Genomic DNA, 25240 nt, shown 5'->3' with positions numbered 1-25240 from the left:
GCTGCTGAGCCCATCGAAGTTTTTAATTTTAATTATTATATTTTTCATATCGACAATTAACATTTGGTTCTTTTTATGTAACTTCTATTTCTTTACTGAGGTTTTTAGTTTTCATTTGTTTCAAGAGAATTCATAATTGCTTGTTAAGGTACTTTTATGATGGCTGCTTTAAAATTCTAATTTTGTACTTTAGGATGCAATCACCCTGTTTATATTTAGTCTACAGGTTATGACTGTAGTTCTGATGACAATTTGGTTTCTAGAGCCCTTGCAATGCAATTATGGCCTGTTGTGTTCTGGTTCTGCTAAGGTTCTAACTAATCCCTTTTGGTACTGCCTGAAAGGGCTGTAGGGACTTACCTGGGTCACCCAATGTCAGCACATAGGGGCTGAGTGATGCTGGAACCATAGAATAGACAGAGCTTCCTCTGGACTGCTCTCTGGCTGCCTGGGACCCAGGCAGACCTCCTGTTTGATCTCTGCTGGGGTTGCTGGGAGCAGGAAACACCTACCTTGGGGGCTTTCTCTTGCTAAGGGGAAGGAAGTAGAGGTTTTGAAACCTATGAAAGCAGGCCGGGCGCAGTGGCTCACGTCTGTAATCCCAGCACTTTGGGAGGCCGAGGCGGGAGGATCATGAGGTCAGGAGATCGAGACCATCCTGGCTAACACGGTGAAACCCCATCTCTACTAAAAATACAAAAAATTAGCTGTGCGTGGTGGCGGGCACCTGTAGTCCCAGCTACTCAGGAGGCTGAGGCAGGAGAATGGTGTGAACTTGGGAGGCGGAACTTGGAGTGAGCTGAGATCACGCCACTGCACTCCAGCCTGGGCGACAGCACACGACTCCGTCTCAAAAAAAAAAAAAAACCGACGAAAGTCTCCTGCCCCTGGGTAGAGGATTACAAGACACCAGGGTTATAGAAGCCACTGGTGCTGTTACCTGGTAGGGGACAGGCCTCCCTGCAGTTGCTGGTGATGTGGGCAGATCGGGCCTATAGCTTCTGCTGAGTATGGACTGGACAACAGGAAGGCCCTTATGGGCTGCATTGACATTGTACCTGCAGGCAGACTGAGCCCACTGCTGGGGATGGGTAGTGAAATAGGGCTCACCATTAGGTCTTTGCTGGGTTTTTTTCTTTGTTTTTTTGGCAATAGAGAACAGATTTTCTCTATTTGTTTTCTTTTTTCCTTTCCTTTTTTTTCAGTCTATGCCTGTTGGTAATTCCAGGTTACAGGCCTCTCCAGTGCCCAGCCAGGGATATGCAGGAGACAAAATGAAAACCCAGGGGATGGGCACAGTGGCTCATGCCTGTAATACCAGCACTTTGGGAGGTCAAGCAAGGAGGATCACTTGAGGTCAAGAGGTCAAGGCTAGCCTGGGCAACACAGCATGACCCCATCTCTACCATCAATCAATCAATCAATCAATCAATTCATCAGTCCCAGGGAATTCACTGTATTGCCATTCCTCAAGTCCTGAGATCCCTACCAGGTTTGCCTTCTTTCTACCTCATATTCTTTTATGGAATTATCTTCAATTATTTCCAGAGTATTTAGTTGTATTTACAGCTGGGAGGAGCAGAAAACAATGAGTTGATATCATCTTGTCTTGGTAGGAGGTTTTTGTAATGGAGAGCACTTTGTACTTTTTGATGTTTGAACCAGATGTACTTTTAGTCAAAAACTGAGTATTTTTCTAGTGTTAAAATGTCATGGGGAAAAACCATAGCCAACAACTGTGCAAATTTGGTAACGCCTTTGTTTTTTGTTTTTTTTTTGAGACAGAACCTCGCTCTGTCGCCCAGGCTGGAGTGCAGTGGCGCTATCTCGGCTCACTGCAAGCTCCGCCTCCTGGGTTCACGCCATTCTCCTGCCTCAGCCTCCCGAGTAGATGGGACTACAGGCGCCCGCCACCACGCCCGACTAATTCTTTGCATTTTTAGTAGAGTCGGGGTTTCACCGTGTTAGCCAGGATGGTCTCGATCTCCTGACCTCATGATCTGCCTGCCTCAGCCTCCCAAAGTGCTGGGATTACAGGCGTGAGCCACCGCGCCCGGCTAATGCCTTTGTTCTACAGCAAGCCCAAAGATCTTACTTGTGTAACTAGCTGCCACTGGCCCCAGACCACTATAAATATTTTTCAGTAAGCTCGGCATTTTTTAGTAAACAACATATTTCATAAAGTTGCACTGTCTATGATACAGGCATGCAGTAACTCAACCTATACAAATAAATGTAACTGTGCATAAGTAGAAACTGCTTTCTCTCTCCCAGATGGTAGCTCTCACCAAGCCCCCTCCCTTGTCTCACGGATATATAAGTCAACTTCTTTTTTGTTGTTTGTTTTGAGACCTGATCTTGGTCTATCTCCCAGGCTGGAGCACAGTGGCATGATCTTGACTCACTGCAGCCTTGTCCTTTTGGGCTCGAGCGATCCTCCCACCTCAGCCGCCCAAGTAGTTGGGACTATAGGTACATGCCACTATGCCCACCTAATTTTTGTATTTTTTCATAGAGATGGGTTTTTTGCCATGTTGCTTAGGCTGGTCTCAAACTCCTGGCCTCAAGTAATCTGCCTGCCAAGGCCTCCCAAAGTGCTGAGATTACAGGCATGAGCCACCAAGCCCAGCTATCAGGCAATTTCTAGAGACCACCACCCACATATCCCCAGAGTTTCAAAAAAGCAATGTCTGAAGTGGAACTTATTAACTCCTTCACTGAACTGTGCTCTTCTGTTGGGTCTTTCCATTACCTATACTACCACTGGCTGGGAAAACCAGCCTCACATCACAGCATGACCTTCAATTCCTTTTTCTCACACACCTTCCACATTCCAGTTTCACTTTATCTTCACCTGTTATATTTCCCCTCTCATGTCCTCAGCGTTTCATCTGCCACTACCTGAATCAAATTTCTAACAGGATTGTTTGCCTTCAACTCTTTGTCTTCCAGTTCATCACACTTATTGAGTACAAGTAAATCTTCCTAAAGCTGACCTGGAGCTACTTTATCTGCTGTCATAGGCAGTCACCACAGTTTCAGAACATGGTAGTCAGCTTTAAACTTTTCAGTGGGACATTTGAAGCTTAGCAAGATTGGATTCCAAACAACTTTCTAGAATTTTCTCCCATTATTTCTTGCCACATATGTAAAGACGGCTTTGGAATATTTCCTTAACCTACACTCTCTCCTCTAGAGAAGCCTCAAGGTGAATGATGCAGGTGGGTCTAAATGGCTCAGATTGGTTAAGAAGGCTATGGGACCTGGTATACAGTTGACTGGACCAAGCTGAGCCAGTAAGATATAATTACTCACTCATTGTCAGTATAGACAAAGACATGGAAATGACAGTCATGCAACATTGGAACCCTGACATATATGGTGGTAACAAAGCTGGCCACAGAGCTCAAACCATGGCAACTCAATGCTATTCTGTCCTGGGCAGAAAGAGTCACAAGGGAAGCAAAAAGAGATGACAGAGGAAATACAGATTTTTAAAGGGAAGAGAATGTAGCACATGTGCGGGGAGAAGCAGAGGTCCCAAGAGAGATATACACAATGGCAGCAGCCTGGCCACATTTCCTGTGACTGGATGCCCTGAGATTCCTCCATTGTTCTTTTACCTAACATGAGCTGTCTAGGCTTCATACCTTTGCTTAATATGAGTTCCCTTGCCTGGAAGGCTTTCCCTCCGCATTGTTTGGCATCCCAGGGTTCCAAGGCCCACCTCAAATGTGACTTCCTCCAAAATGTTTCCACGATTCACAACCCTCCCACTGCCTCCCAGTCCTCCAACTGGATCGAAAGTTGCTTGAGGATAAGGACAATTTCCAGTGCCTAGATAGTGAATGCAAATGGTAGGCATGTTAAATGAAACAATCTTCATATAAAAGTTTTATCTACAGAGTGGTTAGCAGAGTCAGCATTTAAACATTTATCGGGTGAATGGATCGGTGGATTTGTCAGTCATCTGAAATTTTTTTTTATTAGCACAAACTTCTGTTAGTGTGAATTAGAAAGAACTTGTTCTGAAACAAAGTCTTCACTCATGCTCACCTAGAAGGTATGTGGTACCTAACAAAACACCTGGGGATCAAGAAAAAGATGACAAACTCCTGTCCAGGAGGAGCTTACAGTTCTGTCACAGCTAGAAGGAAGCAACAGCATGGGACACCTTGACACTACATGAATGCTTGTAATTCTGGAGTCATAAGAAATCAAAGAGGAACTATTAAGCCTCTTTGCCTCCATAAAAAAACATGTTTTTTATCTCCATAAAAAAACATGTTTTTTATCTCCATAAAAAAACATGTTTTTTATCTCCATTAAAAAAATGTTTTTTATCTCCATAAAAAAACAAAAACCCAAAACATCTGTATGTCTTCTACTTACCACTCCCCTAGAAAATACCATTTCTTACTTTCAAAGAAAAAAAGTAAAATTTCATAAAAATGTACTGAGCGTAATAAATATTAGAGAAAACAGGTCCCAGGAAACAATACTATTTTTTTTTTTTTTTTAAACAAGCAAAACACGTGTTTTAAATCCCCATTTACAAGCTTGTGAATTATGGCCCTTTGTGTTCAAACTGGACTTGGAGAAACACAAGCTTTTTTAGACCACCACAATAAGAGCTGTGGGGGGATGGGAGATGGGGAAGAAAAGAAAGGGCCAGGAAGAAAGACACAAAAGGCTGTCACAAAGACCGCAAAATTTAGCTGTTTATTGGGTTGCAAGTCTCTCCTCCTCTCCCTGCTTTCTCTTTCTTCTTTTTCTCCCCATAAATTCTCTCAAAACACATACAAAAAGAGAAAACTAGAAGCAAGATTGGGTCAAACATGAAGAACACAGAAAGAATATTAAATAGCTAGCCGAAAGGGCTCTTTTTCAGTTTGAACAAAAGTAAAACGTTCTCAAAAGCAAAACAGAAAACAGAGCTTCCACCCAGATCATGCAACTTAATGAGAGGAGGTTAGTGCTGATAAACCCATTGTGAATCTATACAAAGTGACAGATTTTCAAGCAAGGAAATCAATCAGTTGCGATTGGAGGATTTAGAGCTCAGGAATCATCTGGTTCAAACCAACAGGGAGCTGAGGACTCGGTGGATGGGGGATGGGTTGGACAGGGTGACATGAGTTCAAGAAAGGGGCTCTAGTTTTTATACCCACCATTCTCTGACCCCATTCCACCCCAAACCCGCATACTCAATTCACATTATCTGTCATGCTAGCAAGACATTCAGCTTGACCCTGCAAGATTCACTTTGTTCTCTTTCTTGCCTCACTCCCAGCAAGCTTCCAACACAAGGGAATTAAGCTTTCCCCAGGCAGTCACAGAACCCAGCTGTAAAAAGCTGCTTAGTGCTCTGCCGGTAATCTGTCACTTTGGTTCCTTCCTCGCTGTCTGCTTGTTCCCAACGGAAGCAAAATTTAGAAACATACCATCACGTGGGGGCTTTTCACACAAGAATGATGGAGTGCTCTGGGTTGCAGTGACCTCAATTTCTTTCTTCCCTGCCAGAGCCGTCTGTCCTGGCTGTTTCTCTCCTCGCTGGCAAACCTGCGAGCATGAATCAATTCTAGTTTCACTAAAATCTTCCTGCCCTTTTTCCTTGCTGCTTCCTTCAGGAATCTGCTCCAGCTTACTATGGAGATATAATCCAGCAGTGCCGAGTTCCTTCTTCCCAGAGTTGCTGCTGCTGTTGCTGAAGTGAGCCAATTCTTCTCTCTTCTTGGCCACTGGTTCCTCGCAGATGAAAGGAGGTATCTCTTTAGTAGACAAGATGGGCAGTTTCCCAGGGCTCAATTTGTAGCTAGCTGTCTGTTCCTCACCCACAGTCATGGAGCGCTTCATAGCAGGAGCTCCCAGTTTCCCAGGCGTAGGACTAGGCATTGGGCTACTAGGGGGAGGCAGCAGGCCAGAAGAAGGCTCTTCTCGGGCAGGGAGTTCAGGGTACTTATCTGCAAGGTTGACAGCTGGGGGAACTGAGAGGTGAGAACATTCAGACAGGGCCCTGCGCACTGCCTTTTTCTGCTGGGGGGCTTGGTTGAGCACAGCCTCCTCCTCGGTAAAACTCAATTTCTCCAACTCCTTATCATGGTCTCTGATGTGACAGCTTGCACTCAAATGTTCCTGGGTGAACACCATAGTGATTGGCAGAATGGCGGTGGGTGAGTGCTCTATAACGGGGGCTGGGTGGGCTAGAGACACCAGGAGTGGGGACTCACATTTCAGCTGCTCAGAGTTATCATTTACCACCCCAATCACTGGGCAGCCAGGGGTGATGCTATTCTCCATCTCTCCCAGAGTTGCTTCCCTTGAGCCCAGAGGGCCTTGAGCCACTGGATGAAAGTTGGGGTTCCAAACACTGGTTTCCTGCTCCTTAACATACCTGGTAGGGATGTCAGCAGCCCCAGGAAAATCCAGATCTGACTGGCTCTTGGTCTCTAGTCCATTCTTCCCTGCCACCTTCCCCTGTACTGGAATGGTTTTGTTTTTGTCTGGCCCCTCTATGAGTCCCAGCTGGAACTCGGAGGTCTTCTGGTGTACTGAGTTCCCCTCCAAGGGATGGCAGGTCTCTGAAATCACATACCTGCTCTCAAGGTGACCCGAGGCTGCTTGACAGTCCTTGTCCTGCACTTCAATGCTGAGCTCTTTGTCTAGCTTCCCCTCAAAAAAGCAGAGCTTGTTCTGCTCTAGGAAGCTGGCATTCTTCACAAGCCCATCTTTCGGTTGCCCGTCCATGCTGACATTCAGCCCAATTTCATTCAGTTTGCCCTCTGTCCTCTGCCATTCGAATCCGGCTTGACTGATTTCTTTTGGGGAGTCCATTTGGCACTCTGCAGGCTTGCCCTTACTGAGCTGACCATACGCGGCAGTGAGAGAGGCTGTCTGCTTGTCTGAGAGCGACATCGTCTCTCTTCCACTGCTCTCCCTGCTCTCGCTCCTGGAGCTCTAATACCACCTACGATCACACAGAGCTTGCAGTGACATCACACCAATTCCCCAGTATTCATGACAAAATTCATGTCTCCCTCAATGCCCCTCTCTCCTCAAGCAGTTGGGTATTAAATGTACTTACAAATGTGAAAGAAAGAAAGAAAGAAAGAAAGAAAGAAAGAAAGAAAGAAAGAAAGAAAGAAAGAAAGGACAAATGAAAGGGAAAGAAAGGAAGGAACCTGCTGCTTTCTGCACAACGAAATGCTACTTTAATCTGAGAATGTAATTTCCTGTGAACTAGCACTCTGTTTAGATCTGCAATTTAAAACACAGTATGGTGCCAATCCAAGCAGTAAGGATAGTAATTATTTTGGCTTTCACTGATATAGATACGTGCATACCCACACACTCATTTATCTGATAGCATGCCCACCCTTCCACATTCACCCACTCAGAAAACTGTTTTAAAAATAAGCGAGACTCATTTGCCAATCCCCAGCTATAACCCCCGAAGAACAATGAATCCAGGAAATTGTTCAAAATTGGACTAAAAAAAAAAAACCCCACACCTTAACGTAGTATTAAGATTGCAGGCATTCATTCTCAGAGGAAGAGTGGGTTTGCTGTCATAGCAACTTATCAAACTAACTTGAAAACTGACTTGAGTGGGGTCCCCAAAACCCGTAAGAGCTCCATCTGTAGCTCTGCATAATGGAAGAGTTTAATTCATTTAAAGACTTCAGTGATCAGGGCTTTGGGGATAGATATTCTAATTATAAGGCATTTGTGTGACAACATACCCCTTATGCATTTACGCCTGTCCCTGCCCCCACTTGGTTTCTTGGATGAGCTCAGTTGCTCCCTCCACTACCAGCCCTGCTCCTTCCAGACTAATAATCTGTTAGGTGTCATATGAACACACAGTGGGGGCAGTGCATCTTTCTCTGACCTCCAGACTTAGGGACCCTAACAATTGTAGCTTGGAGTTTTCCCCACTCACCAGAGATTACTGCCCCCATTTAACTCAGCATGGTCCTTTGCTGCCCTGGGCTTTGAGCTCACAAATTGTATATTCAAACTGAAGGAACCATAAAACAAAATTGTGGGAAAAAAATTACACTATAAGGACAGGCTATATTCTTACTTTGAACAAAGCTGATTTTTCTTGTCTAGCTGTAAGTTACTGTCTTGCACTAACATAGCATACTGGAAATATTCTATCAGAAATCCAAGAGAAGTCTTTTTCCAAGATGAAGAAAAGATTTAGATTGCTTTTTTTTTTTTTAAAAAAGGCCATTTGCCATAAACTGCAATGATTTGATTACAGTTTTTAAACAATGCCTTTAGAAAAAAGGGCAAGTTAAGATTGTTCTTTGGTCTATAAAATGTGAAGAAATTACCAAGGTCCGCATAGGAAAGCTTGCTAAACTGTAGCCTCTGTCCCCAAGAACTCACCTTCTCTATTCATACCACTCAAGTTCCCAACAAGAGTGCAAAGATCAACCTTATATACCTTTTGCATTACCTTCAGTACCTGACATAGGGCTACATTCATGATCATGAGTGGCAATGTTGCAATGCTGAAAAAAAAAAAAAAATTTCCATTTACCTCTGTCCTGAACATGAACTGAGCCTCATATACATTTCTTCCCCTTGATCTTGAGCTGTTTAGTAACAATACATGACAAAGCACAATACAGATTAATTGGCAAGGAACCTGGTTTCCATACTCTATGGCAAAGATCTTGCTAAGGAAAAGGAAGTGAGGTGTAACAAAATGAAGAATGCCAGGAGAATCATGATTCTAATTAGTAACAAGAAAAAATATGATTGGCTGGGCGTGGTGGCTCACGCCTGTAATCCCAGCACTTTGGGAGGCCAAGGCGGGCGGATCACGAGGTCAGTAGATCGAGACCATCCTGGCTAATATGGTGAAACCCCGTCTCTACTAAAAAATACAAAAAATTAGCCGGGCGTGGTGGTGGGCGCCTGTAGTCCCAGCTACTCAGGAGTCTGAGGCAGGAGAATGGCGTGAACCCACGAGGCGGAGCTTGCAGTGAGCCAAGATCGCGCCACTGCACTCCAGCCTGGGCGACAGAGTTAGACTCCGTCTCAAAAAAAAAAAAAAAGAAAAAATATGAGGCGAGATTGGGTACAGAAAGGCCTTGGTAATATAACATAGTTGAATTCTTGCTTTCTTATCTTTTTTATACATATAATTGAATAATATAATTAAGTATGTACAATATGTGATGAAAATTGTGAAAGTCTGGAGGTGGCTGGGTGCCATGGCTGACACCTGTAATCCCAGCACTTTGGGAGGCTGAGGTGGGCAGACTGCTTGAGCCCAGGAGTTTGAGACCAGCCTGGGCAACATGGCAAAACCTTGTCTCTACAAAAAGTACAAAAATTTAGGTGGGCATGGTGACACACAATTGTGGTCCCAGCTACTCAGAAGGCTGAGGTGGGAGAATTGCCTGGGCCCCGTAAGTCAAGGCTGCAGTGGGCCGTGATCACATCACTGCACTCCAGCCTGGGTGAGAGGAAACCCTGTCCAAAAAAAAAAGGGGGGGGGGTGGGGAAGATATTGTTGTAATACAGTCTGAATATACCAGAGGAAAACTCTAGAAAATACCTTAGAAATCAGGTAAGCCTCAACAACCCCATTCTCTCAAAACTAGTCACCTTCCAAATGACACACACATATACACCCTCAATTTACTGACATGGTGGGGAAAAAATTAATTTGGCTTTGAGTCAGAAGGCCAGATTTTAAAATCTGTGTCACTTCAAATGGGATCTAATTAAACTAAAGAGCTTCTGCACAGCAAAAGAAACTACCATCAGAGTGAACAGGCAACCTACAGAATGGGAGAAAATTTTTGCAACCTACTTATCTGACAAAGGGCTAATATCCAGAATCTACAATGAACTCAAACAAATTTACAAGAAAAAAACAAACAACCCCATCAAAAAGTGGGCGAAGGACATGAACAGACACTTCTCAAAAGAAGACATTTATGCAGCCAAAAAACACATGAAAAAATGCTCATCATCACTGGCCATCAGAGAAATGCAAATCAAAACCACAGTGAGATACCATCTCACACCAGTTAGAATGGCCATCATTCAAAAGTCAGGGAACAACAGGTGCTGGAAAGGATGTGGAGAAATAGGAACACTTTTACACTGTTGGTGGGACTGTAAACTAGTTCAACCATTGTGGAAGTCAGTGTGGCGATTCCTCAGGGATCTAGAATTAGAAATACCATTTGACCCAGCCATCCCATTACTGGGTATATACCCAAAGGATTATAAATCATGCTGCTATAAAGACACATGCACACGTATGTTTATTGCGGCACTATTCACAATAGCAAAGAATTGGAACCAACCCAAATGTCCAACAACGATAGACTGGATTAAGAAAATGTGGCACATATACCCCATGGAATACTATGCAGCCATAAAAAATGATGAGTTCATATCCTTTGTAGGGACATGGATGAAACTGGAAAACATCATTCTTAGTAAACTATCACAAGGACAAAAAACCAAACACCGCATGTTCTCACTCATAGGTGGGAATTGAACCATGAGAACTCATGGACACAGGAAGGGGAACATCACACTCCGGGGACTGTTGTGGGGTGGGGGGAGGGGGAGGGACAGCATTAGGAGATATATCTAATGCTAAATGATGAGTTAATGGGTGCAGCACACCAACATGGCACATGCATACATATGTAACAAACCTGCACATTGTGCACATGTACCCTAAAACCTAAAGTATAATAATAAAAAAAAGAGAGAAAAAAATAAAATAAAATCTGTGTCACTTAATAGTTGAGTCTTAGAAATTCATTTAACTGCTCTTAGCTTCAGTTTCTTCCTCTATAGAAGGAGGGGAATCTTTAAGGTGCTCTTGGATTCAGTTTTACCACTTTCACTTCTGAAATTGAAACAGACATTGAAGTAATCACAGGCCCGCTGCTATGTCCAGCTTACAGTGTGATTTCAACTTGGGGCTCCACTAGGCAGTATGTTCAGTAACTTTTCTGTCTCATGTGAGAGTGCTGCCTATTGGCAGAGGCATGACTGGGCATGGTGGATGTTGCAGCATGTCTGAAGAAAGTGGTAGTTGGCCGTTATATTCTGAAGAAGCGGAAAATACCAAGGCAAAGAACAAGCATAGAAACTTGTTCCTTTTTTTTTTTTTTTTTTTTTTTTGAGACGGAGTCTCGCTCTGTCGCCCAGGCTGGAGTGCAGTGGCGCAATCTCGGCTCACTGCAAGCTCCACCTCCTGGGTTCACGCCATTCTCCTGCCTCAGCCTCTCCGAGGAGCTGGGACTACAGGCGCCCGCCACCACGCCCGGCTAATTTTTTGTATTTTTAGTAGAGACGGGGTTTCACCGTGGTCTCGATCTCCTGACCTCGTGATCCGCCCGCCTCGGCCTCCCAAAGTGCTGGGATTACAAGCGTGAGCCACCGCGCCCGGCGAAACTTGTTCCTTATAGCCAAATTATTTTTAGTTCTGGCCAGCCTACCCAGACCCACTTCACTAGTTCATCCCTGCCCAACAGCTAAGGCAATAACTAAAATTACAGGTCTCTGCTACCTTCAGATATCACATATTCTGCCTCAGTAATTCTATCCATAAACAGCAGACTGCAAAATGTGAACCAGCCAAAAGACCAAGAGCAGAAACCAGAAGAATGAAGTTAGTCAGGCACAAAGGAGTGCATATTCCAGACTACAGTTCATACTGTGTAGATCAGAAATGTGGTCAAACTGAAAAAATATAATTATGAGGTCAACATCTAGCAACTGGGCCAAGCACTGGCTTCATAGTTACAAGGCTCAGGAGACAGAGAGTTGAAAGAGGCAATCTGGGGAGGGGGGCGGTCAGAACAAGAAGTTCAAGCCCACAGAAGGGGCAAGTACCCAAGACATCATGCCAGCCAGATGCTCAGGCATACAGATAAGCTTGGTGGTCACCCAGAGGTCTGAGTACAACAAAACACATAGCCGTGAGGATTGAGGGAATATATATAAAAAGCATTTGACAAAGTAGTTAAAACACAGAAATACATAATGTATCTACTGATGCTAGCTTTAAAAAAACAACCAAGAAGGCCGGGTGCGGTGGCTCACGCCTGTAATCCCAGCTCTTTGGGATTACCAAGAAGGCCGAGGCGGAGGATCGCCTGCGGTTGGGAGTTCGAGACCAGCCTGAACAACCTGGAGAAACCCCATGTCTACTAAAAATACAAAATTAGCCGGGTGTGGTGGCGCATGCCTATAATCCCAGCTACTCAGGAGGCTGAGGCAGGAGAATCGCTTGAACCCGGGAGGCAGAGGTTGCAGTGAGTGGAGATTCGTGCCACTGCACTCCAGCCTGGGCAACAAGAGCGAAACTCCATCTCCAAACAAACAAACAAACAAACAAAAAAACAACCAAGAAACTGTACATATATATATATATGAAGTAGGTTTTCCTACTCCCTATAGGGAATCTGATGTGTAGTAATAATAACAACAACAACAAACAACAACAAAAGTTAAGAAAGCCTAAGTCCCTGGACTGGAGAACTGCTACACTCTGGTAAAGATAGACAAAAACAAAACAAAACAACCAATACTACTCACAAGAAACAACATATGAATCGTAATTGCAATCACTAACAGATAAGAGAAAAAGAAAAGCTAAATTTCAAAATCTAGGGCACTGCCTAAGGAAAGTAAATAACCTATTTCCTGAATCCCTTTTAGGACAAGGGTCCATTATATCCATCAACAGTACTGCAAAGACACTAAAGTATGTGTGACAGTACAGAGTCAGAATGCTGGGGCTTCCCTAACAGACCCCTCATTTTACAGAGGAACAAAATGGTGTCCAGAGAAAAAAAGTGGTTTGCCCATGATCAAATGGTGAAAACTTAATGGAAAAGTCACAAAGAAGATGCTAGGTTTCTGACTGCCAGTCTTCCCAAACTGCTGAGCAAAAATTAATCTTAGTCACTAGATGACTCTCCTTTTCGATGTTTCTTTTTTTTTTTTTTGAGAGGGGGTCTCGCTTTGTTGCCCAGGCTGGAGTGCAGTGGCGTGATCTCGGCTAACTACAACCTCTGCCTCCCAGGCTCAAGCGATTCTCCTGCCTCAGCTTCTGTTGTAGCTGGGATTACAGGCCCACACCACCATACCCGACTAATTTTTGTATTTTTAGTAGAGACAGGGTTTCACAATGTTGGCCAGGCTGGTCTGGAACTTCTGACCTCAGGTGATCTGCCCAACTCGGCCTCCCAAAGTGCTGGGATTACAGCTGTGGGCACTGCGCCCGGCCCAATGTATCTTTTTTGTGATCACTGAAGTACTTCAAACTTTAATTTGGAATTATAATTGTTCTTTTGTGATCAATCCAAAACTCCCAAATTAATACACAGTATGCATACACATGTGTATGTATGTGTGTGTGTTTAGGGGAGCAAATGAGCGTTTGAAATAAGGGAGAAAAAGAAGCAATGCGCTTAGTCTCGGTGTTTACCTTATATCTTAAGAACGGTCTTGTTTTAGGCGGGGCGTAGTGGCTCATGCCTGTAATCCCAGTACTTTGGGAGGCCGAGGCGGGCGGATCACAAGGTCAGGAGTTCGAGACCAGCCTGGCCAACATGGTGAAACCCTGTCTCTACTAAAAAAAGATACAAAAAATTAGCCGGGTGTGGTGGCAGGCACCTGTAATCCCAGCTACTCAGGAGTCTGAGGCAGGAGAATCGCTTGAACCCGGGAGGTGGAGGTTGCAGTGAGCCGAGATCCCGCCACTGCACTCCAGGCCAGGCGACAGAGTGAGACTCCATATCAGAAAAAAAAAAAAAAAAAAAAGAATGGTCTTGTTTTAATTATGCAAAGAGTGAGTAAGGTGTGGGTGACTTATTCCTTAGCAAACTTCTGTTTCTAATTTCCAGTCTTAAGAGAACTTAGATTTATGTTAATATCTTTCTATGGTGCCTTAGCACTGTAAGTTTCCTTTCATGTGGCTTCTGAGTAGGAAGACAGATTCAGCCTCACTAAGAAAAAGCAGAGAACCAGAGGCTTTTACAGAGAGGAAGGGACAGAGTAGCTTATAGTTTCATTATACTAGGCTGGGCGCGGTGGCTCACCCCTGTAATCCCAGCACTTTGGGAGGCTGAGGTGGGTGGATCATGAAGTCAAGAGATCGAGACCATCCTGGCCAACGTGGTGAAACCCTGTCTCTACTGAAAATACAAAAATTAGTTGGGCGTGGTAGCACGCACCTGTAGTCCCAGCTACTTGGGAGGCTGAGGCAGGAGAATTGCTTGAATCCAGGAGGCAGAGGTTGCAGTGAGCCCAGATCGCGCCACTGCACTCCAGCCTGCCAATAGGGCAAGATTCCGTCTCAAAAAAAAAAAAAAAAAAAAAAAAGATTACACTATTGCTTTTGCGAGGCATACAAAGATATTAAATGAAAGAATAATTAATGGCTTTGTTGCACCCCAAATGAGGTGAATGCCACCTGGATGACAAATGATGGGGCAACCCTAGTATAGAATAATTAGTAAAACTCAAGAAAGGCTGGGCGTAGTAGCCCATGCCTGTAACACCAGCACTTTAGAAGGGTTAGGTGGGAGGATCACTTGAGGCCAAGAGTTCAAGAGCCTGGGCAACAAAGCAGGACGCACATCTATACAAAAAAATTTAAAAAAAATTTTTTTTTAGCCAGGTGTGGTGGTGCATGCCCGTAGTACTAGCTACTTGGGAGGCTGAGGAAGGAGGATCACTTAAACCCAAGAGTCTGAGGCTGCAGTGAGTGAACTATGATCACGCCACTGCACTCCAGCCTAAGTGACAGAGACCTTGTTTAAAAACAAAACAAAACAACCCACAAAACACCCTGAGAATGGCCCGTTCAGTACTCCAGTCCAAATAAGAATTACAGACATAATCTCACTCAGGGATGCAGATTTATCCACAGGAAATAGCCACAGCAAGAAACTCCAATCTCCCAGCCACTGTAAAATTATATCAAGTTGGTGGATGAGGTAAATACATGAAGTTTGAAAAGGGTGAGCCTGCCTAGGTAAAAAGAAACACACTTAAGAACCAGAGGGACTAAATCCTAGATTCAGCTGCCACTGGGATTCTTTGTCTCTAGGTTCTTCCTCCCCAGGAGCTGGGATTACAGGTGTCCCAGTTAATCACCACACCCCGCTAATTTTTGTATTTTTGGTATACATAGGGTTTCACTATGTTGGCCAGGCTGATCTCGAACTCCCAACCTCAGGTGATCCTCCCGCCTCAGCCTCCTAAAGTGCTGGGATTACAGGTGTGAACCACTGCACCCGGCCCCTTGCCTCTAGGTCCTATTCCTACTCACTCACCTCTGTAAAGTCTCTTTGAACCCCTCCTGAGTTCTTCATATTATCACAATACTCTATCTCTTTTTAGAATTTAGAAACCACACCGTAATCTCTTATTTATATGCCTTTCCCAGGAGCTTCTAATCACGAGGTCAGGAGATCGAGACCATCCTGGCTAACAAGGTGAAACCCCGTCTCTACTAAAAATACAAAAAATTAGCCGGGCGTGTTGGTGGGCGCCTGTAGTCCCAGCTACTCGGGAGGCTGAGACAGGAGAATGGCGTGAACCCCGGGGGGCGGAGCCTGCAGCGAGCCGAGATCGCGCCACTGCACTCCAGCCTGGGCGACAGCGAGACTCCATCTCAAAAAAAAAAAAAAAAAAAAAAAAAAAAGATCTGCTCAGTGAAAGGATGGGTAGATTCCTTTTATACTGCATCTGCATCATTTGACCTGATCCGTCCCATCATTAAAACTGTCTTCAACCCAACCCAAGAGGCGGTGATCTGGAATGTCCTTTGAGCTAAATATTGTGAAGTTCTATTCCATTCTGTCTGAGTTTGAAGAAAGTGCATGGATTCCTGTGTGTCTGGGCAGAAGGTGGTTTCTAGGACTCTTGGCAAAGCCTGCAGGTCTCTAATCCCAGTACATGTACTGGCAGATATTTCTGTTTTAGCCTTGTGCTTGGAGTTAGTATTTAACCTGTTCGGGGCCTTGGTTTTCATACATGACAGAAAACTAGTTTCTCTGCATTCTTTCTTATCAGTTACCAAGGCAACACTACTTTCCAGATTGACCAACTGTTCCCAGTTATTGCCTCCAGGAAACAATTATCATTACAATGAAAGTCAATAATTCTACTATTAACAATGATTGATGACACTCACTCCTTGTTACTAAAAGGTAAAGTTGTCAAGTTATAATCTAGTTTCTTGCCTGGAAGTAAATGTTCCAAGTGTTTAGACATGCATACATATAGGTAAAACTATTTCAGAAACCATATTCTACATTTTAGAAACATTTCTCACATGTTTTAACTCAAGAAAATAAATCATGATTCTCCCTGATTAACTTTCAAAAGATGAGAAGCAAATAGACAGAATGAAAAAGCTGAGGCAAATAATCTGATTTATGTGAACCAAAGACATGAAAATGCTTATGGATAAGAAATCCTCTAAAGGCCAGGCACGGTAGCTAAGGCCTGTAATCCCAGCACTTTGGGAGGCTGAGGCAGGTGCATCACCTGAGGTCTGGAGTTTGAGACTAGCCTGGCCAACAGGGTGAAACCCTGTCTCTACTAAAAGTACAAAAATTAGTCTGGGTGTGGTGGCTCACTCCTGTAATCTCAGCATTTTGGGAGGCTGAGTTGGCAGATCACCTGAGGTCAGGAGTTTGAGACCAGCCTGGCCAACATGGTGAAACCCAGTCTCTACTAAAAATACAAAAACTAGCTGGGCACGGTGGCGTGCACCTGTAGTCCCAGCTACTTGGGAGGCTGAGGCAGGAGAATTGCTTGAACCTGGGAGGTGGAGATTGCAGTGAGCCGAGATGGCGCCACTGCACTCCAGCCTGGGCTACAGAGGGAGACTATCTCAAAACAACAACAACAACTCTAAAAACTACAACTTGGAAATATCAAGCCTTTGTTCTTTTAAGCCTAGTATGGACCCTCCCATAGCCCTCCCCAAAAGAAAAGAGAATCATCCAACTAAACTAGATAGAAAGATAACCCATTTCTGTTTTTTTTTTTTTTTTTTTTTGAGACGGAGTCTCGCTCTGTCACCCAGGCTGGAGTGCAGTGGCGCAATCTCGGCTCACTGCAAGCTCCGCCCCCCGGGTTCACGCCATTCTCCTGCCTCAGCCTCTCCGAGTAGCTGGGACTACAGGCGCCCGCCACCACGCCCGGCTAATTTTTTTGTATTTTTAGTAGAGACGGGGTTTCACCGTGGTCTCGATCTCCTGACCTCATGATCCGCCCGCCTCGGCCTCCCAAAGTGCTGGGATTACAAGCGTGAGCCACCGCACCCGGCCAAGATAACCCATTTCTTCAAGCAAAAATCTAAGATTTTCTGCTTTTTTTTTTTTTTTTTTTTTTTTGAAACAGAGTCTCTGTAGCCCAGGCTGGAGTGCAGTGGTGCGATCTTGGCTCACTGCAAGCTCCGCCTCCCGGGTTCACACCATTCTCCTGCCTCAGCCTCCCGAGTAGCTGGGACTACAGGCGCCTGCCACCTCGCCCGGCTAATTTTTTGTATTTTTAGTAGAGACGGGGTTTCACTGTGTTAGCCAGGATGGTCTCGATCTCTTGACCTCGTGATTCGCCCTCCTCGGCCTCCCAAAGTGCTGGGATTACAGGCATGAGCCACTGCGCCTGGCTGATTTTCTGCTTTTAGAGGCACACAATACCCCTAGGATCCTTTAGGAGCTTACTTTCTTTTCCCCAATTTCATCTCAAAATGTTTCACAGATGTCCCTGTTTCCCAAACTTGACTTTATTCCATGCACCTGCACTTCACTATGTATGCCATTACACAGCTGTCCCCTAGAATGCTTTACCTTAATTTGCTCAGCAAACTTTTAGCCATACTTTCAGAGTCTTCTGTGTGAAGATTTCTCTAGGTCTTGTAGGAAAACTTAGTCCCTTTCTGCTGTGTATTTCCATAGGATCTAGCTCACACTCCTATCATTTTTCAGAGGGGTAAACTTCTCTCACTAGAAAATTCTCTGTTTTCCACCCTGGAATCTCTGAAGAGTAGAGAATGTGTTTTATTAGTCTATTTTTAGAGTAGGAGTAATGCCACTTGGTATCTACTGAATGAATGAATAAACTAAATATTAAAAAGTAGAAAACATGCTGTGTGTCCGCTATTTGCAGAGCAATAGGCAATGTTTATACACTTTGGGAGGCCGAGGTGGACGGCTCACTTGAGCTCAGGAGTTCAAGACCAGGTTGCGCAACATGGCCAAACCCAGCCTCTACAAAAAATACAAAAATTAGCTGGGCACGGTGGCACACACCTGTAGTTCCAGCTACTTGAGACTGAGGTGGGAGTATCACCTGAGCCCAGGAGGTGGAGGCTGTAGTCAGCCGAGACTGTACCACTGCACCCCAGCCTGGGCAACTGAGCAAGACCCTATCTTAAAAAAAAAAAAATGGAAGCCACCTTACTGTCACCTTCATATCTTAAAGAAATAACGATATCTGCAATACTGTAAATCAAAACTAAGTTTTTATTTTAACAGTGTGTTCAGAATCCCCCAATGCTATTTGTCAACCAGAGGGTACAAGTGAAGGGTGAGGGAATATGAGGGGAAGAAGCTTCTTTTAAATTAGGATATTCAAGCCAGGCATGGTGCCTCACACCTACAATCTCAGCACTTTGGGAGGCCAAGGAGGAAGGATTGCTTGAGGCCAGGAGTTTGAGACCAGCCTGGGCAATAGAGTGAGACCCCATCTCTACAAAAAATATTCACCAGGTATGGTGATGCACACCTGTAGTCTCAACTACTTGGGAGGCTGAGGCAGGAGGATTGTTTGAGCCTGGGAGGTCGAGGCTGTAGTAAGCCGTGATCATGTCACTGCACTTCAGCCTAGGTGACAGAGTGATACCTTGTCTCAAAAAAATAAATACAAATTTAACAAAACAAAGTAGGATAATCAATTGTTGCTTGATTCATCTCAAAGAATATTTAAATGTTCTGGCTCAAACAAGGTAATGACCACACAGTATTTTTTGGAGGTTAAAAGAGTTTAGGATGGCAATGAGTATATAGTAAGGTTCAATAAATGGTAGCTATTTTTAGCTGTGTGACTAGTCCCAATAAATTTCATCAGCATGGTAGTAAGAAAAAAAGCCAATGGGGTTGGGCGCAGTGGCCCATGCCTGTAGTCCCAGCAATTTGGGAGGCCGAGGTGGATCATGAGGTCAGGAGTTCGAGACCAGCCTGGCTAACATGGTAAAACCCTATCTCTACTAAAAATAAAAAAATTAGCCAGGCGTGGTGACACATGCCTATAATCCCAACTACTCAGGAGGCTGAGGCAGGAGAACTGCTTGAACCCAGGAGCCAGAGGTTGCAGTGAGCCGAGATTGTGCCACTGCACTCCTGCCTGGGCGACAGAGGGAGACTCTGTCTCAAAAAAAAAAAAAAAAGCCAGTTGAATCAGAGGGCAACTGGGGTGAGAGTAATGAGGAAAGGAACTTCACAAACGGCACTACAGTTAAGACATTACCAAATGGGTACTTCTCCAGTTGTAAAATAGTAGCAAGTTCTAAGATAACAAATGGTTTTTTCATCTGCTGAGCATATTTTATTTATGTACAAGGGCCTTGAAACTGTTAGAATTCTGGGTTTATAAATTACTTCAAGTTTCACACCAAGAGAGTTTCTCACCATAAACTGACATTCCCAGCTGCTGGTAGACAGTTGATGAGCTCAAGCAAACTGAAGAAAGAAATGAAAGCCAGATTATAAGAAGACCAGGCTTCACTATGGCAAAGGGAGGGCCTATTTACAGGGATCCCAAACTGTCCCATTCACAGTAGCAGCATAGCAAGTACACTGTCACTCACAGTTCTACTTGATTTCCAGGGGAACAACTAACATGGAGCGGGTACTGGAATCTAATATGGATCATCCTTTCAAGCTTGTGCTTCCCTTCGCAAAAAAACACAATCCCATAAGAAGTCCTTTTCTGGCCAGGTACGGTGGCTCACCCCTGTAATCCCAGCACTTTGGGTGGCCAAGGCAGGCGGATCACGAGGTCAGGAGATCGAGACCATCCTGGCTAACACAGTGAAACCCCGTCTCTACTAAAAATACAAAAAATTAGCCAGGCATGGTGGTGGGTGCCTGTAGTCCCAGCTACTCGGGAGGCTGAGGCAGGAGAACAGCATGAACCTGGGAGGCAGAGCTTGCAGTGAACCGAGATCGCGCCACTGCACTCTCGCCTGGGCGAAAGAGCGAGACTCTGTCTCAAAAAAAAAAAAAAAAAGTCCTTTTCTGAAAAGTTGAGCTTAGACTTCCCGACGTACTGCATTAATCCTCCCTGCCTGGAAGAACATGCATAGTATGCAAAGAAACCTTCTGTTAAAGTTTCCCTAAATTTGAGAGCAGCATGAAAAAATAACAGTAGAGCAAACAGTAAGCTGGAAGAGACTTTGGCAATATATCCACTTTCCCTACTTCCAAACAGGGTAAGATCAGCAAAAAGATAATTTACTTACAATTCAAAAGATGTCATTAGGCATCATGTATATGTAAAGTTCTAGGCTGGGTGTTAAAAAGTACACGTAAATAAATCAAACACAGACTCTCTCTGGACAATAAAATGCTAGACAGAGTCAAAAGACCTAGATTCTAATCCTAAATTAACCTCTAATTCACAGTTTATGTTTTCATGATGTATCTTTATCTCTCCAAGTAGAAAAGTGTTTAATTAGTGCCTAGATAATAAAAAAAAGTCTATTTTATATTTACTAATTGTCAACCTTCATCTTTTTCTTTTTAAGTACCTGAAACTTCCGGAAGCTTCTGAAGCAAGTCTAAGAAAAGCATGGATCTTAGAAACATAAAGACTTGGATTCAAATTCTAACCCTGGCACTTCACCAGCTATGTGACCTTGACAGCCTCCATTTTCTCACCTGAAAAATGGAGATAATCTTTAATAGTGTTATTTTATGTGTGTGTGTATGATCTATTTACCTATTTCTAGACAACCAGGCAAATAAAATCAACTCAATAGGTGGTAGGTGCTATTATTATTATTTTTTTTTTGAGATGGAGTCTCACTCTGTCTCCCAGACTGGAGTGCAGTGGTGTGATCTTGGCTCACTGCAACCTCTGCCTCCTAGGTTCAAGCAATTCTCCTGAGCCTCCTGAGTAGCTGGGATTACAGGCATGCACCGCCATACCCAGTTAATTTTTGTATTTTTAGTAGTGATGGGGTTTCACCATGTTGGCCAGGCTGGTCTCGAACTCCTGACCTCAGGTGATCCACCCACCTCTGCCTCCCAAAGTGTTGGGATTACAGGTGTGAGCCACCGCCCCTGGCCAGTGCTATTATTATTAACACCTAGATTAGTTAGAGGTACTATTATTTTTACTAACACCACTAATAATATCTTTTGTTTTTTTGGGCAGGGGGCGGGGCGGGGGATGGAGTCTCACTCACTCTATCGCCCAGGCTGGAGGGCAGTGTTGTGATCTTGGCTTACTGCAACCTCTGCCTCTTGGGTTCAAGAGAGCGATTCTCCTGCCTCAGTCTCCTGAGTAGATGGAATTACAGGCATGCGCCACCATGCATGGCTACTTTTTGTATTTTTAGTAGAGACGGGGTTTCACCATGTTGGCCCTTGGGGGTTCACCAAGACCAGAGTTCAAGGCCTGGTCTTGAACTCCTGGCCTCAAGTGATCCGCCTACCTCAGCCTCCCAAAGTGCAGGGACTACAGGTGTGAGCCATTGTGCCCGGCCAACACCACTTGTAATATCTTTACTGTCCAAACAGTGGAAACCATGGGTGACACCATTTGACCACAAGACTAATGAGAACAAGATATGTGAGAATTGGTAGCAATTTGGGGGTAGGGCAGTTAACATGAATGATTCAAACTGAGGAACAAAGATGAACACCAGTGATGGACTAACAAAACACATGAAAGACACATTATGCTGTTCGACAGAAAAACTCGATTTGCAAGACATAAACTCTCCCTAGGATAAGCTAGAAACAGTGACTTCAAGAAAAATATTGAGTGGATTAATTTTTCTTCTACAAAACTAAAAAATAAGAATAGGACAACTCTGAAAAAGAATAATAGGGCAAGGGGTTGGGCTAGCCCTATTAGATATTAAAATATATTAGGAAGCCTGGTGGAAAGATCAATGGATCAGGAAAGAAAGTCCAGAAATAGACCAAATACATGCAGAAATTTAGGGCATGACAAAGGTGGCAGTTCAGTGGGAGATCGATTATAAACACGATGGTGGGATGACCAAGTAACCCTGCCTCACAACCTTTTTTTTTTTTTTTTTTTGAGACGGAGTCTCGCTCTGTCGCCCAGGCTGGAGTGCAGTGGCGCAATCTCGGCTCACCGCAAGCTCCGCCTCCCGGGTTCACGCCATTCTCCTGCCTCAGCCTCTCCGAGTAGCTGGGACTACAGGCGCCCGCCACCACGCCCGGCTAATTTTTTTTTTTTTTGTATTTTTAGTAGAGACGTGGTTTCACCATGGTCTCAATCTCCTGACTTCGTGATCCGCCCGCCTCGGCCTCCCAAATTGCTGGGATTACAAACGTGAGCCACCGCACCCGGCCGCCTCACAACCTTATAAACAAAACATACCAAAAAAAAAAAAAAAAAACCCACAAACAAATAAGCAAATTCTAGATTGGCCAACAATTTAAAATGTAAAAACATTAATAGAGGAGAAAAGAAAATATTTTCATAATTTCAGAGCATGGATTGGCTTTTATAAACTTGATAATACATGAAGAAGTCATTAAAAAAAATAAATAAAACACAGCCGGGCACAGTAGCTCATGCCTATAATCCCAGCACTTTGGGAGGCTGAGGCAAGTAGATCACCTAAGGTCAGGAGTTCAAGACCAGCCTGGCCAACACAGTGAAACCCAGCTCTACTAAAAATACCAAAAATTAGCTGAGCATGGTGGCAGGCACCTATAATCCCAGCTACTAGGGAGGCTGAGGTAGGAGAATCGCTTGAACCTGGGAGGTGGAGGTTGCAGTGAGCCAAGATCGTGCCATTGCACTCCAGCCTGGGCAACAAGAGTGAAACTCCGTCTCAAAAAACAAAAAAACAAACAAAAAACACCACACACACAAAGTCTATGCCACGAAATAATTTTTCACCGATTAGATCAGTACACATGACCAAAAAAAAAAAATCACACTAGTAGAGAAAGGCAGGGAAACAGGTATTTGTCTATGTGAGGGTGGGAGTAGAGATGTACCTTTCTCTACAAGGGACATCTCTGTAGGCCTACAGAGAGCAATATGGTAATACCCATCAAAATTATGAATACATATTCTTCAAACCAGAGATTCTTACTCTGGAGCCCCTTTGTATTACACAGACGCACACGCATGAGGATGACATCCTATAAATACAAAGATAGTTTATGTACCATATTTCTAATAAAAAAAGTTGAGAAACACCTAAATGTGCATCAGTAAAGAAGTACTGGCCAGGCGCGGTGGCTCCACACCTGTAATTCCAACACTTTGGGGAGGCTGAGGCAGGCAGATCACCTGAGGTTGGGAGTTCGAGATCAGCCTGACCAACATGGAGAAACCCCGTCTCTATTAAAAATACAAAATTAGCTGAGCATGGTGGCGCATGCCTGTAATCCCAGCTACTCGGGAGGCTGAGGCAGGAGAATCACTTGAACCCAGGAGGCAGAGGTTGCGGTGAACCGAGATCACACCATTGCACTCCTTCCTGGGCAATGAGAGCGAAACTCTGTCTCAAAAAAAAAAAAAAAAAAAGAAAAGTACTATAATATATTAGTATATACCTATGTAATGAAATAGTATACAGCTATCAAAAAAGAATGAGTCATATCTAGGGACACGTACCAGGAAAAAAGATTAAAAAAAAAAAAAAAAACGAGGCCTCTTTCTTTATACTGATTCTTTTTTTTTTTTGAGATGGAGTTTCCCTCTTGGTGCTCAGGCTGGAGTGCAATGGCACGATCATGGCTCATTGCAACCTCCGCCTCCCAGATTCAAGTGATTCTCCTGCCTCATCCTCCCGAGTAGCTGGGATTACAGGCATGCGCCACCACACCCAGCTAATTTTGTATTTTTAGTAGAGATGGGGTTTCTCCACATTGGTCAGGCTGGTCTCTAACTCCTGACCTCAGCTGATCTGCCTGCCTTGGCCTCCAAAAGTGCTGGGATTATAGGTGTGAGCCACTGCGCCTGGCTCCTTTATACTAAGTCTTAAAAGGTCTCTTTAAAAATTAAGTTTAAAAAGAATAGCACACATCAGTATGTATGTATACGTCTCATTTATATGAAATCAGGAAATATACATGTTATTGCTTATTATACATAAATTGTCTGGAAGGATATATAAGATATTGTGAACACTGGTTGCCTCTGGAGAGGGAAAGCTGGAAGGTGGTTAATGGAGGGAGGCCAACTTACGTTTTACTGTATACTCCTTTGTACCATGTGAATGTATGAACCTATTCAACAATTAGTTTAAAATTTTTTTTTAACTATTAAAAAAGTATACATTGTCCTTAGGGAAAAGGTGTGGTAGAATTTACAAAAGAAACAATAAATTTTGTCCCAAACCCATTATCCTTCCCATACCCACTCTGTAAGGCCACTGCTAACACAGTCTTTGAGCCTGACCTGACCCAGGCAGGGCCCCAAAAGTTCTGCAGTACTGGTCTTGCTTCCTCAAGAACAACAAATCCTCTTTCTGCATTTCTTTGGAAATAATGAGCAAAAGGAGATGGCTGGGATTTCACAGAAATTACATGTTAACTTTTGGATCACTGCTGAGACTAAAGAATGGGTCTAGAAACCAAAACGAAAGACCTGGATAGAACACTGGAAATCTCAATGAATGCTGGAAAGCCCTCTACATACTATTTCATTTTCTGCCTTGGTAATAGGGTAGCTAATAGAAGATAAAAACAGAGAAGATGAGAATATCTTATGCAAATAACAACCTTTAGCATTCTTTACTCACACAGCAGTATTCCTTAGTGGGTACATACTCATGCATAGAACAAGCTTTACCCAAAAGAACAAGTCCATATCATGCAGAACACAATCCCATGATGAAACCTCTCTAAAAGCCTGACTGGCTACTAAAACCAATTGGTGTTTTTTTTTAAATTCTGGAGTTAGTAGCTACATCATGCAAGCTGGAAAACAGTGATTAAGAAAT

The 25240-nt window shown here is 43.9% G+C and overlaps 1 protein-coding gene across 49 annotated transcripts in view; it reads right to left on the bottom strand.

The window, feature by feature from the left end:
- MAP4 (microtubule associated protein 4) overlaps nt 1–25240 on the bottom strand; it is a 245094-nt gene that overhangs the window by 36250 nt on the left and 183604 nt on the right. Inside the window, exon 1 of one of the 49 annotated variants that reach the window (XM_063609246.1) lies at nt 5445–7018. The exons of 47 other annotated variants lie outside the window; for them this stretch is intronic. In XM_063609246.1, coding sequence (XP_063465316.1) covers nt 5445–6915 — 1471 coding nt within the window. In that variant the 5' untranslated portion in view covers nt 6916–7018. Of the gene's footprint in view, nt 1–5444; nt 7019–25240 lie in introns of those variants that run through there. One more of the 49 variants, XM_063609241.1, reaches the window with a different exon arrangement.

Source organism: Symphalangus syndactylus, chromosome 1 (genome assembly GCF_028878055.3).
Source record: "Symphalangus syndactylus isolate Jambi chromosome 1, NHGRI_mSymSyn1-v2.1_pri, whole genome shotgun sequence".
Taxonomy (NCBI): domain Eukaryota; kingdom Metazoa; phylum Chordata; class Mammalia; order Primates; family Hylobatidae; genus Symphalangus; species Symphalangus syndactylus.
This window is presented reverse-complemented; position numbering and strand designations above follow the sequence as displayed.